Below are 14,693 nucleotides of genomic sequence, written 5' to 3'. Positions count from 1 at the left end.
GCTCTCATCCCTGTTTCTAGTATCCTTAGCAATAATCATGTGTGGGTCAGATAGTTTTTTGTCATAGACAATTGATTATATCGAGGTCAGGAGCATCATTGGCCTCTACCTGCCACGTGCTAGTAGCATCTCCATCAATGTGACAACCAATATTTATACACGTAACTAAGTGTTCCCTAGGGGACATAATAGCCCCATTAAGAGCCCTTGTCCTGAATATTTTTGATAGCACTTGTTATATAAAAAGTATTTTCCCTCTGCTTTTAGTCAAGAAACATCTATCTTAATTCTTCATGAGACACTTGGCTGTGACAGGTAGAATGGCATTAAGATATGTGCCTCCCTCCCAGGGCTAGAGGACTTGCATGTCACAAATAACTGGCACTGTCACAAAAGTGACTATCAACAATTCTATGAAAATATTATGGGGGTAGGAATGGAAAGATGCCTCAGCCACTAAAAATGCATGCCCCAAGCCTGATGGCTTGAGTTCAAATCCTGAGAACCCGCAGAGTGGAAGGAGAGAACTGACTTGCTAAAATACTATGGAGGCAGAAGGCAAGAATGCAATGAAGTGACTCTCCTCTCCCAGGGAGGAAGTGGCCCAGAGTGAGTGTCACTCTAGAATTACTTGGTAGAGGACCTGGTGACATTTGCTGACTAACTGGTCTCAGGGTCTTGGTTGCTGAGCAGAGACTGTAGGGATGCTGTGAGGCCTGGGGAAGTGGTTGAACTCTTGTAGCCTACACAAAGTAGGAGTAGTGAGTGATTGTAGAAGCAGAGTCAGGTACTGCAGCCATGGGCTTCTCCCTCTGCAGCCATGCAGCTCCAGGCCATGCTATTCCTGCACTGTTTGGGAACAGTGAAGTGTAAACCTGGCTTTCAGCAGTTCACACCTGTGCCTGGTGGTTTCTTAATTACAGTTGGGTGTTAATTATCTTCCATATTTAAAGTAGAAGGTTGGTTTTCCATTCCCCATCACACCATAGTGAAACAGAGATAAGATTAGAATATGGAAGGATCCGGGATTTCCAGTCACCTGGACAAGGAGGAGGGTGCAGTGTCTTCTTTGTCCTGTCTTTGTGATTTTCTCTTGAAAGTACCCTTTCCATCTATAATTATTGTAGCAAGTCTGGGAATCATGGTGGGCAGATGTTCTCCACACCCACTAAGTGAGGGAAATGAGACAAGAGGTCATGTCTTGCCTGAAGTGGTCCCAGCTGTCTGTGGGGACCTCCAACTGCACTCTTTCTCCTCCAGCTGCAGTAGTCCACACAGGGACTGTGGGTGGGATGCTGCTGCTATCTGGGGTGGGGAAAGAGCAGGCAGGGAATACTTTGCTGAACCCATCACCAAAGGAGATGTTAAGGCTAAGCTAAGAGATGACTTGGCTAGTTGTGATGGTACATATGACAGGAGTATCTTGAATTCAAGGTCAGCCTGGACCCCACCATGTCTCAAAAAGAATTATTTTCTGATGAGACCAGCTCCAGGCATGGCACATGAGAAGACTGCCCCCACCGCACTGTTCTCTCAGCATTTCACTATGCTGCCTTGGGCTATGAGGTATCCTCATTCCACAAGCCCTACTCTGGCCACCAGACAAAGCCCAGTCTCAGAGCTGTGGTACATAATTGTCAAAAAGCATGATACAGGATGGTACAAGAGTGAGGAAAGATGTGAACCACTGAGACAAAGAGTAGCCCTCTTAAAAAAGGAAGGAGGCACTGAGCATTGTGGCTCATACCATTGATCCCAGCACTTGAGAGGCAGAGGCAGGCGACCTCTGTAAGTTTTAGATGGTAACCCAGAGGGCAGGCTTGTAGTGGATATGGAGCCCTGGGACTATTCTTTAAAACCCCAGAATATCCATTCTGACTGACTGTCTTAGAGGTAAGAGGAACAGAGCCTGCATCCTGAGGGTTTCCTGGCATTGTGAGCAGAGCTCGTGTCCTGAGAGGCCTCTTCTGGCCCAGTTAAGGGCCAGATCCCAGAACTGTGCTGCAGATCAAAGTGGACAGAAGCACCTTGAGGCATGGTGTGGGAAAGGGTAGGTTCCAGTGAGGTGCTTGGCAGTTTCTTTTGTCTTTTAAGCCTCTTACATTGCAGAGCTTTGGCCCTTACAGAGGAAATTAAGACATCAAGTGACTGTTCTCATCAAGACATGTAAAATTCAATGCTGAGTTGTCCCTTATACACGAAATGTCACTAGTGACCTGAAGCTATTTCATGTAGAACTGAAGTAAGCAGGAAGAGAATTTGGAGAATCCAGATCAGGGGTGCAGCAGAAATTAGGGGCTGGGAAGACAGTGTGAGGGAGATGAGGAGGTAGAAACAAGAACAGGCCTGAAGGAGAATGGGAATCCTCAAATGTAAGACCTAATGGAGTCATAGTGTCCCTGATATGCAGTAACAGCTTAGAGCCTTCAGTCTCCAGGAAAATACCTGCTGAAGCTAGGCAAGCACAGGACACCCTTTTCCAGTTTTATGACTCATGAGGGAGGCTTGTGTGGCAAAGAGTGTGAGAGAGATGTGGGTAAGGCCAAGGACAGGTCACACAAAGATGAGTAAACAGATAGTCTATTCACAAAGAGATTGAATGAGGGTGGCAGTCCCTAGGCCACCTCCATCCTTGGAATTCCAGAGTCCTGGTGGGCTGTGCAGCCATAAAAGGAGCACCAGGTTTGTCGGGGAGAGTGACAGACAGAATACCAGGGGTTTGTCCTGTGGGCCAATGTAGGTTCTCGAGCTGCTCCCATGTTTCTTTGTCTACCAGGATAAGCCAGCTGCCTACAGCCTCTTCAGGGTTTTGGTCAAAGCCACTGTGCTCTCCAGTTCAAAGCTGTAGACCCTATGGGTCTCCAGAGTGCAAGAAACAATAGACGCATAGTCCTTAGCTTCATTTGAGCCACTGACAGTCACAAAAGAAGGGTATGTACGTTCCTCATCACTTCTCCAAGTTGGGGACATAGTCTGAACAAATTCTAAAAAATGGCTTATTCTTGGTCAGTTTGGTTCTTAATAGGATTTCTGGCTGTCCTAGTCTCTTGCTGTCTTTCCCCAGTGTTCCCTTCAGCGCCTGCTTCCCCACAGATCTTACATGCCTTGAAGTGTCTATAGCTGAACCCTGTCCTCTTCTCTCCCCTCCTAGCATCACACACAGGCCCTTAGAAAGTCTGTATGGAAGGCAGTACTCAGGGAAAGCTCTGGAGAGTGGACAGGAATGAGTCTGGGAAGGTGGGCGGGACTCGGAGAGGCAAGTGGGTGAAGAAAAGGAAAGGAGTAAGAATGTGCATAGTCTCCAACTGGGATAGCTTAGTGGTAGAGCACTTGCCTAGCATGTTCAAGGCCCTGGGTTCAATTCCCAACACTGAATCTGTCCCGCGTGTGCTCTGTATTTCTCGCCAGCAAGAAATCATACACGGGACACTCGGATCCTTCTGCAGACAAGCTTTAATGCATCTTGAGAGGAGAGCATAAGCTTCCCAGAGCAGAGACATTAAACCAAGAAAACCATCCCTATATAAAGGCTGACCAGCCGCCTGGGACGTGTTACCCTATGAATGGCTTTAGCTCCTCAGGCCAAAATGAGCCACGGGATAGGCAGAGATCAAAGGAATGGAGATTACCCAGCGCCTGTGAAGTAATTTACATCTTGGTGTCTTTAGGCGCCATTATAATGCAGGAAAACGGCTTCCTACATATCCCCCTTTTTTTATTAATTAATGAAAAGGCTTTATATTTTTTATAAGCAAATAGGTCACCCAAATGTTGAGGGATAGAGGTAGAGGCTGAACCTTCCCAAAATCAAACATTAAGACTGTGTACAAGAGTCGCCCTCAGGCTGTTAGCTTGACCCGAAGCGCTCTTGACCTGTCCTCTGCCGTTTTTCTGGGAAAGGGAAGTCTTGGGGCAGGTAACCCTTATGCAGGTCAACGTACCTCCCAGAGAAGCCTGCATAATAGGCAACTCTGTGCGATGCCTATGCTCAGCATCCCTCTTTGGGCTGCTCAGACCAGACACTCTACCCTGTGCAATGAGCCTAGGCTCCGGGTGTGCAAGAGCTGTCTGGCCGGCGGCCTATTGCTTAGCCAAAATATAAGCGCTTGGGTGATCTCTTGGTTTGAGCCCTGGAGCTTACATGCAGCAAGCGGCTGCATCAAACAATTACACCCCCACCCCTTTTCTCACAGACCAGCCAAAAATAACAGCAATCCGCAAACGGCTGCATCAAACAATAACACCCCCACCCCTTAAGCAGTGACAATCTCTCCGCCAAGGGCAGGAGTTAATCTGGATAACAATAGCGGCTCTCAATTCCCGGGGGTAGAGGGTGGAGTTCCGACTTTTGAAGGTCTGTAGGGGCTCTTCGGGTGAGTCTTTCTGGGATCCACAGAGGATTTTCTTCATCCTGTGAGAAAACACAATATCGCTCTCCTGGATCTTATGAGAATAGGATCCCGGCCTCTCCAAAGATCAGTTAAGATATCTTTCCATTTTACTATTTCCTTTTGGCCTTTTAGTTTTGAGGTGAGACGCTTGGCCCGAGCGTCAATGTTAATGAGGCTTTAAAGCCCCAGGCATTCCAGGCCTTTAAGAAGTGTTGAATAGCAGGCATGGCCTTTTCCCCTATCAAAGACTGGGAAAGCCATCTGCAATTTTCTCCGCTCCTCTGATGGTAAGAAGGAGTCGGTACCAAATAGTGGATGTGTTGATAGAAGTACACCCGCTGGCATTTTTGGCAGCCGATATCTATCGGGGTGGTATCGAGCTGCTTCTTCTTTCTCTAGCTCTGCTTCCTTGTTAGAGTCTAAAATCTCAGAGTCTGAGCTGCTCAGCTCCAAGGCTTTCAGTTTCGTTGCAGGGCAGAGGCTAGGTTTCGAGTCCTCATCTCTCCTAAATTTACCGGGGTGTGACCGGCCATTCCCCATTCTCTCTCCCTCCTTCTCTGTCTCTCCCTCATCCAGCTGAGCTGTTCCTTTTAAAACTTTATCTCTTGAGCTTTTAGAGTCATCAGAGCTATCAAGATTTAAAGCTTTACACACTCCCTTGTCAGTAGACATTCCAGGAGGTCCTTTTTTCTTATTTATTGTTGTTGTACACACTCCCTTGTTAGTAGACATTCCGGGAGGTCCTTTTTTCTTATATTTTATTGTTAGGCGCGCCCCATCTCTTACCATATTCGGTTTCTGATATGTAATTCTGGACTTCTTTAAGATTGCTACAACAGTGAGAAAAGTTAAAATAGCTCCTAGTAAAAGCATAGAAGCCTCTATATTAACCTCCCACAATAGCAACATTCCCAAGCCAAAGTCCAGAAAAATCATACCTCTCCGAATTTCTCTCATTACATTCGGTTTCTGATATGTAATTCTGGACTTCTTTAAGATTGCTACAACAGTGAGAAAAGTCAAAATAGCTCCTAGTAAAAGCATAGAAGCCTCTATATTAACCTCCCACAATAGCAACATTCCCAAGCCAAAGTCCAGAAAAATCATACCTCTCCGAATTTACCATCCTGCAGTTCTGAATCCGCCTTGTAGCCAAGGGGTCTCCGCGGTGCTGGAGATGTTCATATGTTCCCGGGTTTCGGCACCATATGTCCCGCGCGTGTTCTGTATTTCTCGCCAGCAAGAAATCATACACGGGACACTCGGATCCTTCTGCAGACAAGCTTTAATGCATCTTGAGAGGAGAGCATAAGCTTCCCAGAGCAGAGACATTAAACCAAGAAAACCATCCCTATATAAAGGCTGACCAGCCACCTGGGACGTGTTACCCTATGAATGGCTTTAGCTCCTCAGGCCAAAATGAGCCACGGGATAGGCAGAGATCAAAGGAATGGAGATTACCCAGCGCCTGTGAAGTAATTTACATCTTGGTGTCTTTAGGCGCCATTATAATGCAGGAAAACGGCTTCCTACATGAATCAACTCTACAGATGAATCCATTGCTGGGTGGTGGTAGTGCACGCTTTTAATCCCAGCCCATGGGAGGCAAAGACAGATGGATCTCTGTGAGTTTGAGGCCAGTGTGGTCTACAGGGTGAGTTCCAGGACAGGCTCCAAAACTACCGAGAAACCCTGTCTTCAAAAACCAAACCAGAAAATAAAAATAAAAAAAAAGGATGTGCACAATCTCAAGACTGCTGACATAGCTCCTTCATCCTTTAGTCTGTTCTTTACCCCGGCCTCATGTGTGGCCATCTGCAGCTGGTGGCAGCAGGTGTCATATGCTATTGGAGAGGCATGCTTTCCCTCTCTCTTGTTCTCTCACCTGCCAGCATATCTTCATGGTGTGTCTTACTTGGCAGCTTCGACCCAAAGAGAGCTGTGCAGCAGCTCAGAGCCTGCGGAGTACTGGAGACCATTCGGATCAGCGCAGCCGGCTACCCATCCAGGTAATGTCCCCACCCATGCCTTCCTCAGACTGCTGCAGAGCAGCCAAGTGTAGTGCCCCAGTGAGCCATGGTGTGTGCCGTCAGCCTGGGACAGACCCTCAACAAAAGCCACTACATCCTGAAGACCCAAACAGGATGCTGACAGAAAGAATTCAGCCTGGCTTGAAAACACGGGAGTCAACAGGAACAGGCATTGGGGAAGCATTTCAGAGTAGCATGGTCCGGGTGATGGGCTAGCTAGAGCTATAAAATGGACTCTCAGTCTTAACCTTCATCTTTTCCCTGACTGAATTGTGACAAGATATGGTGACATAATACTTGCTGTCTTCACAATTTCAAATATACAGCTCAGTGGCATTACATGTAGCCATTCTTACCAGCCACCTCAAAAATCCCTTTAATCCTACAAAACTAGAACCATTCAAGACAGCTGACTGTTTTAGTCTGTCTCCCATTACTGTAATGAAATGCCTGAATGAACAAAGCACTCCACACAGGCAAACTGCATTTGTTAACTGCCTCATGTTGGTCACAGTTTTAATCTGAAAACCCAAGGTTATGTAGGACTGTAAGAACATCATCCAATGAGAAGGGGGAGAGTAGCTGGGGTCCCACAATCCCTCCTAAAGGTCCAGCTCAATTGGTCTAACAACTTTCTCATAATTCCCCTTAGCCCTGCTTGCCCCATTATTTCACCACTTCCCAACATTGCCATTCTGGGACCAAACTTCTAACACAGGAACCTTCATGGGGCAAACCATACCACACCGTGGCACAGCATTCCTATCCCTGCCTCCAGCCCATGCAGCTGCCCTGTCTACTTCTGTCTTTGACCAAAAGACATTAAGTCTGTCTACAAATTTTCTTTTGGTCAACTCTAGATGCTTCATCTAAGTGAAATTATGTGGTATCTGTCCACTATGTGATTGGCTTATTTCATTATATCTTTAAGGTTCTGTGTTGTATTTACCATGTGATAGAATGTCCTCTTTGATGCATAAGAGTGAGCCTTTATATGTATGTTATCATGATTTGCCTATGTCTCTCACCTAGTGTTGGACCTCTCTAACTCTCAACGTGAAATCAAATCTATTGCAGAAAATACAACTTCTTTGAGTTAAGAATAACTCGCAAGGAGACTGGGGAGATGTTACTCAAGAATGATAAGCTGAGTTCAGGTACCCAGTCAGAAGTATTGTCAGTAACCCCATTGCTTTGGGGGGGCCAGGGATGGGGAATCAGAGACAGGCAGATCTCTAGAGCTCAATGGCCAGCCGCTTGATGAGGACCAGGTTCAAAGATCAGTCTCTAAGTGAAATGAGAAAAGCAGTAAGGTGGAGAACAATCTAAGGAGGCACCCAGTGACCCTTATGTGTATATCCACACACATGCACACACTCATATAAACACACACACACACACACACACACACACACACACAATACACGACTCTCATGATCTGACCTGGGTTGTGGATATACCACAGAACTACACTACAGCCTGGAAAAGCCACACCAAGACCATGGCTCTCCTCTTGGCACTTGCCCAGAGATAGAGGTGGGTGGTTACTACACTGGCTCTTCCAAAGTCACAATGCACACTAGTGATGTTGTGGAAGCCAAATGCCTTCTGCTGTCAATCAACCAGGATATGGGGCAGAGTGGAGCAGCAGCCCTGGAAGCTGCTCATGAGGATCCACTGCTCTGAGATACCTCTCTTTGGAGGTGGGAGGAGCCATCATGGGGGTAACCCAGGCCTCCCACCTCTTCCCTGTACCTGGCACTTTTCCAGGCAGTGGAGGGACCAGTTTCATACACTGTGGTTAATGGCCCATAAACAGATTAACCATAAACAGTTTCCACATGTCGGCCCTGGAGGGGAAATTGCAGGTAGAATCAGGGGTTTGCACTGAACTGCAAAGTGTGAGAATGGTTACTCATCTGCAGCACCCAGGAGCTTTTCCAGGCCAAGAAGGTTTAGGCAATTGTTCAGGGTAATGCTGGAGCCATGGGAAAAGCTGTTCGACCACATCTTCCCTCGAGAAGCAGGAGGTAGTGTCCTGGGGGCCTGTCTCCTGTTTTGATCTGAAGGTCCGAACAGATGGTTATAGACTCTACCTGCTTTCCCTGTCTGTCCTTGCAGTATCCGGCATTGCCTTTTGATTGGTAGAAGAGAACTCGGATCTTACATAAGCCATATGTATTCTCATCACCTCTGTTGCCATAGGCATTGGGTTCAGAACCTACAGTTTAATGCATCAGAAGAACTGGAGGAGGACCTATGTGCTCCCAAGATGCTTCTTTATGAGTGCTGCTCTCCTGGCTCTTGAATTGGCTAGTCTCCCAAGACATCATCTAACAAGAGAGCATCTTTAGTCCCGCTATTACTAGCCTGCTGGTTCTCAGAGTTGTGTTTTGAGACCCATTAATGGTCAGCAAATCAATTGAATGGGCTGTGGCCAGATTTTAAAAAAAAAATTGGGTTGGAATTGTCATAGGACTGTGTGTAGAAGAAAGGATGTATGGCGTGACCACATCTCTGTTATGGATAGAAAAGACATACTGAAATCTAACATGTTTCCCAGTGAGGCCCACAGAAGGATGTGGGCTGCTGAGTCACCAGCCAGCGATTGACTTGGTTCTAGAACCAACACCCTTTTGCTTGTACTGTGATACTTCCTAACAGTACTATTCAAGTCAGTCAAGTGCTACACTTCAGACAAAGGATTATTGTAACACATAGCTGCCTGTGTGTGGGCATAAGTATCTGAGGGAGCATGAGAGAGACTTCTGGTTTTCTCTTTGTGAAATCCCCATAAGTTTGTGACCTCAAGTCAACATTCTGAAATCCCCTAAACTCTCCAGGCAAACTGAAAAAGTTAGTTTACAAGTTGTATAAAAAGTTTGGTGGTGTTGCTCAGTGGTAATGTGCTTTCTTTGTATGTATAAGGCCCTGTGTTCAATCCCCAGCACCAAACATACATAGTGTGTACACACACAAGCACACACACACACACATACAAGTGTGCTCACACAAACACACACACACCTCAAGGCAAACTGGTGGTATTGTATAAGAAGCTCAGACAGGTGGGTACTCAGCATGGCCTGGATGAGAGGACAAGCCTGAGATAGTCATCTCTATGGATCACTTGTGAAGTGTGTACAATAGGATTGTGTCAAGCTATGAAGGCACAGGGATAGCATATGACAGTGAGATAGTCTAGCACAGAAAGGGCCAATGGGAGAAGACCTATCTCAGTGTACAGAGCAGCCTATTTCACCAGGAATTTTCTAAGTGAATTATTTCATGGTAGGACAAGTACTTTCAGAAGATGTCACTCCAAAAGTGTCTCCTTGGACATCAGGAGGAGGATGGATGTGCTTAACACAGTTAACTGTATGCCCTCACAGCCAGGGCTCTGTATCCACCTGCCACTTCTGATCCACTGGCTGAGATTTCACACAGCCTTGCCATGTGAAAACATAGTGATGGAGTGTGCCACTGCATTCCTCCAGGGTGTGCTGCTGCAGCCCGATACAGTCTGTTTTCAAGGTGGAAGAGGGGGCGATTTATTTCTTTGATCTCACGAGAGCTTCGTGTAGAGTGAGAACAGCCTTTTGCCTTCATAGGCTCCTCTTCTCCCAGTCTCTCTCCATACCTCTCTGAGAATCATCGAGACCTGTGTGGACACCCCTACCCACCAGGAGCTCAAAGCTAGAAGACTCAAGCTTGAAGCCATTTAGGGAGCAATGCACATGCAGGTGCAAGGATATAGTGCAGGTATGAAAAAGCTGTGGCCTCTCAGAAGAGTGAGTTAAGCTGGGCCTTAAAGAGCAAAGATTCGGATTGATGGGAAGACAGCAGGAGCTGTCACTCTATTGATGGCAGGCAAGTTAGAGTACTTGTCTGCCAACTTTGTGCCCTCTTGCAACTGCTAGTCTGTGAGTCATAACAAGCTTATACTGTGGGTCTGCCCAATGTCTCACCCAGGCAGCAAAGAGGACCCATGCCCGCTGAGGCTTTAGCTCCACATTGAAGTGGCATTGACTGTTCAGCCTACCTGGCTGCAGGTAGAACTGCCACCAGCAGGGCTGGCATTCCACAACTTGCTGGCCTCTTAGAGTTCACCTATTAGATATCTTTTCCTGTGCCCTATTTATTCCAGAGCTCTTTCCAGCAGGTAATTACAAGTGTCTCTGTACTTTTTCTTTTTGTAATTGCAAGTATTGTAGAATGTTCAGGGCATAAAGGATGTGTTTCTGGCACTACAGAAAGCTATGGTTTAAATGCATGGGCTTAGATCCAACACATGCTTCCCGTGTCCTTCTTGCATTTGCTGCCTTAACACATTTTGCTAAAGGGTCCAAGAGTGATTTCCCTTCCCAAGCTACCATTGGAAATGATACATTACAGAAAGCAGCACTTCGGCTGGTGTTGAAGTGGAGTTGCATCACCCATTCTATAGCATGTGGTTCCTAATCCCCTTCCATCCCCCTGTCCTCACCAAGCTCCAGCATCCAGTATGCCGTTGTGAGCAGCCAAATATATTGACCTGACTTAGGGAGACCTTCATGGGACCAGAAGGATTTGAGCAGGTTGGGATTCCCCTGCAAAAAATGATTCACCTCCCCAGCTGCTCAGAGCTCACCGGGGAGTGATTTCCCTTGCATTTGCTTGTCAAGTAACTGCAGAGTGTTTCCCAAGCCTCCATGAGTGAACTCCTATGATTGGAGAAATTCCAGCTTGTAACATCCTCCAGTGTTTCTCTTATTTGACTCACAAAAAGAAAAAAAAAAAGAAAAAGAAAAAGAAAAAAAACTGTCCAGGATTACAGAGAACTGTGACAACTCTTCTCTGGAATTCTTCTCAAGGGCTTGAGCCTTTCAGATAATTCTTCCACCCAGCCCAAGTAATGATGTGAATGGAATTCTTTCCCCTATTTGAAAATAAAGACTTAACTAGCACCCCTAAATTTCCCGAACTTAATCAGTGAGAGCAAGTATGGCACGGTTAGCCAGCAGTAGTGTTCTGAGCCTCCCACTCTCACACAGGCTTCAAGGTACTTGTCTACTTCTATCCTCCCTGAGAATTACAGCTCTCTAGGAAGCTGACTTATAATGAAAATGTATCATTCAATCCGAAACGCTGTGCAGTAGCTAAGAAATGTGCTCGCTGTAAAGAACGTAAAGAAAGGTGATGGATGGACTGTCTAGGTAGGACAGCAGCTCCCTGATGCCCCCTTGTTCTCGTGTCTGTGCAGTTAACTATCTCTAGGCTCTCTTGTGGCTTTATAACTGAAAAGAACTGTGAGGCAAACACTACTCAGCCAAAAACAGATGTGGGAGGACTCCTCAGACATACAACATTTGTATATAAAAAAAAAAGAGCCAAGACAAAACCGCATGCACTCAGTTCTCATCCTATTCTTGGAAGTCCATCATTGGTTTTTCATCTTGAGACAGGGTCTCACTTTGCAGCCCAGACTAGCCTTGGACTCATGTAGAGCCTAAGCTGGCCTCAAACTGGTATCAATCCTCCTGCCTCAGCCTCTCAAGCGCTGAGCCTATAGGAATGTGCTACCATGAGCAGTGCTTGCTGAAAAGACTTCCAGCTTTCCCAACTTTACCTTTTCCAACCCAGGTGGAAAAACTGGTTTAAAATTATAGATAGATGGAGGTCTTGGGAACCACCTACTCATCTCCTAACTTACCATATGTGAATCATACAGCTGCTGTCTTTGCTCTTAAACTTCTACCGAGAATGTATATGGCAGAGCTTAGCCCAGAATGATGCTGTTTCTTATCTCTGCTGTAGGAGCTTTGTCTGTCCTTCTATAGACTGGGGTCTGACCCAGTAGTTTAGTGGTTCTCAGCCTTCCTAATGCTACAACCCTAGTGCAACAACAGTTCCTCATGCTGTGGTGAACCCCAACCATAAAATTATTTTGTTGCTACTTCATAACTGTAATTTTACTGTTATGAATCACAATGTAAGTATCGATATGCAGGATAAATGATATGCAACCCCCAAAGGGTTGATGACCTACAGGTTGAGAATCACTGCAGTAGCTCATACTCTGGCCACTACATCACAGCCAGGAGGATTCACTTACAAACCAAGAAGCCAGAACTCCTCTTCAGACCTGTGAGGTCAGATTCTGAGACTAAGCCCTGAGCATTTGCTGGTTCCATATTTGGATTTGCCAAATTTTATTCACTCCATCAGCTAATAGACATTTAGGATTTTACTTTTCAGAATGCTGCTATGAACATGTCTATACACGCTTTTTTGGTTTTGTTTTCAGACAGGACTGTACTGTGGAGCCCAGGTTGGCCATGAACTTGCAGTCCTCAAGTCTCTGTCTCCCAAGTTCTGGGATTACAGCTGTGTGCCCCATGCCAAGCCATGTGCATGATTCTGTGCAGACATATATTTTCATTTTTATTCATGATATAGCTGTCAGTAGAATTACTGGGTCTTATGATAAACATTTACCCCTTTGAGGACCTGCCATACTGTCTCCACAGCAGCTAAATTTTTACAATCACCAGCAGCAGACAGAGAGCCCCATAATCACACACAGCCATCAAAATATATTTGTGTCTTTTCTGTTATAGCCATCTACAGCATGTAAAGTGGTATCTCACTGTAATTTTTGATTTGTGTTTCCCCAATGGCTCACGATGTTGTCTCTTTTCACATGTTTTGGGTCATTTGTATAAATTCTCTAGAGAAATGGATGTTTGAATCATTTGCACATTTTTAAATTGGGTTATTTGTTGTTGAGTAATGAGTTTTATTTTTTTATATGAGACCATTATCAATCACATGCAAATATTGTCTCCAATTCTATGATTAGTCTTCTTATTATCTTGATAGCATTCTTTTAAATGCAATGACTTTTTCAGTTTTAATGAAGTTAAATTTATCTGCTTTTATTCTTTGGTTATTTGTGCTTTAGATATCATATCTAAGAAATCATTGTCCAATCCAAGGACAAGGTTTGTACTGTTTCTTCCAAGTGTTTCACAGCTTTCAGTAATCCATTTTGAATTAACATACATACAGTGTGAGATAAGAGATCCAACTTCATTGTTTGTTTTGGATATGCTGTTGTCCCAGCACCACTTTATGAAACAATTGCATTAACTCTTGAGGTTGGCAAGATGGGTAGTATCACTTACATTTTATGAATGAGAAAACAAATCCCAGGAAAACTGTTATTGAATCAAGTCCTCCCAGATGGAAATAGTTAAGGATGTGTTTGTCCTTGTAGTAGCTGAAAGTATAGGTTACTAATTAATACTAATCCTATCCTGAAGGATTCTTCACAATTTTCTAAAGGGTCCTAGAGGCTATTGACCATGACATCTTCTGGGAACTTATTTGTGATCTGGCATCATAGAAATTGGCTTAGAGCATCATACCAAGGTCTTTCTCGGGAGGAAATCAAGCCAATATCCTCATTCAATGTAGGAGCAACTCAGAGTTGTGCATCTGTGGCCAGCCTATGTCTTCTGTATGCTCCAGCCCACTGATGACTCCATCCACCCCACTTCACAGATGACCTTGTAGGCAGACATCTTCTGCAGAATGGCCTCACATGGTCATGGTTAAATACTGTGTGAGGCTCCAGATGGGAACGTGGTCAATCAAAACAGCCTCCAAGCAGCTCTGCTTTCTGTGACATTCACAGCAGCTGCCTTTTCCCTTGCTGTCTCAAACCCAAGGAGCTCATTTCTAAGAAGGCCTTTCTCCAGACTGAAGACTCTGATGAATGTTTGCCTAGTCTGGAAACAGTCACAGCCCTTGGATTGTCACATACACCCAATTATGACTGTTTAGCCAGGCCAGAGTACAGATGAAGGAAGTCATTTATGGAAGGGAAGCATGATATTGAAGACAAGAATGCACAGCTGAGCACCCAGAATATGCATTGGAGAAAGTCAGGGTTAAGGAAGCAAGGGAGCCTACCTCCAAAGTGGCTGAGGTACCATAGAGCATTGTCAAGAGCAAGTCCTAGTCTCTCAGTGTTTTGCTTCTGCTACTAACATGAGGTAGAGTTACATTTCATGCCATCCTCGAGAATGAATGTTTTGCAGCCAGTGAGGCACAGTGCTATACTGAATGAGAGAAGATATATCATGGTCACCTGACTAGGAAGAGTCCACATGATTAGAGGACAGCAGTGGCTGCTTGTTAAAGCCTTCTAAACCAAAAACTAACATATATTCTATAGCAAATGTTTTTGCAGATATTGAGAGCTTTCTGTTGTTCCATGACTCAATGA

At 45.3% G+C, this 14,693-nt stretch overlaps 1 protein-coding gene across 1 annotated transcript in view; it reads left to right on the top strand.

Moving 5' to 3' along the window:
* The window catches only part of Myo5b (myosin VB), a 167,393-nt gene that overhangs the window by 90,467 nt on the left and 62,233 nt on the right, over positions 1-14,693 (top strand). The window contains exon 17 of the mRNA XM_035438715.1: positions 6,314-6,400. Coding sequence (XP_035294606.1) covers positions 6,314-6,400 — 87 coding nt within the window. The remainder of the gene's footprint in view (positions 1-6,313; positions 6,401-14,693) is intronic.

The sequence above is a fragment of the Cricetulus griseus genome, chromosome 2 (assembly GCF_003668045.3).
Source record: "Cricetulus griseus strain 17A/GY chromosome 2, alternate assembly CriGri-PICRH-1.0, whole genome shotgun sequence".
Taxonomy (NCBI): Eukaryota; Metazoa; Chordata; class Mammalia; order Rodentia; family Cricetidae; genus Cricetulus; species Cricetulus griseus.
Note: the sequence above shows the minus strand (reverse complement) of the source record. Positions and strands in the feature narration are given on the sequence as shown.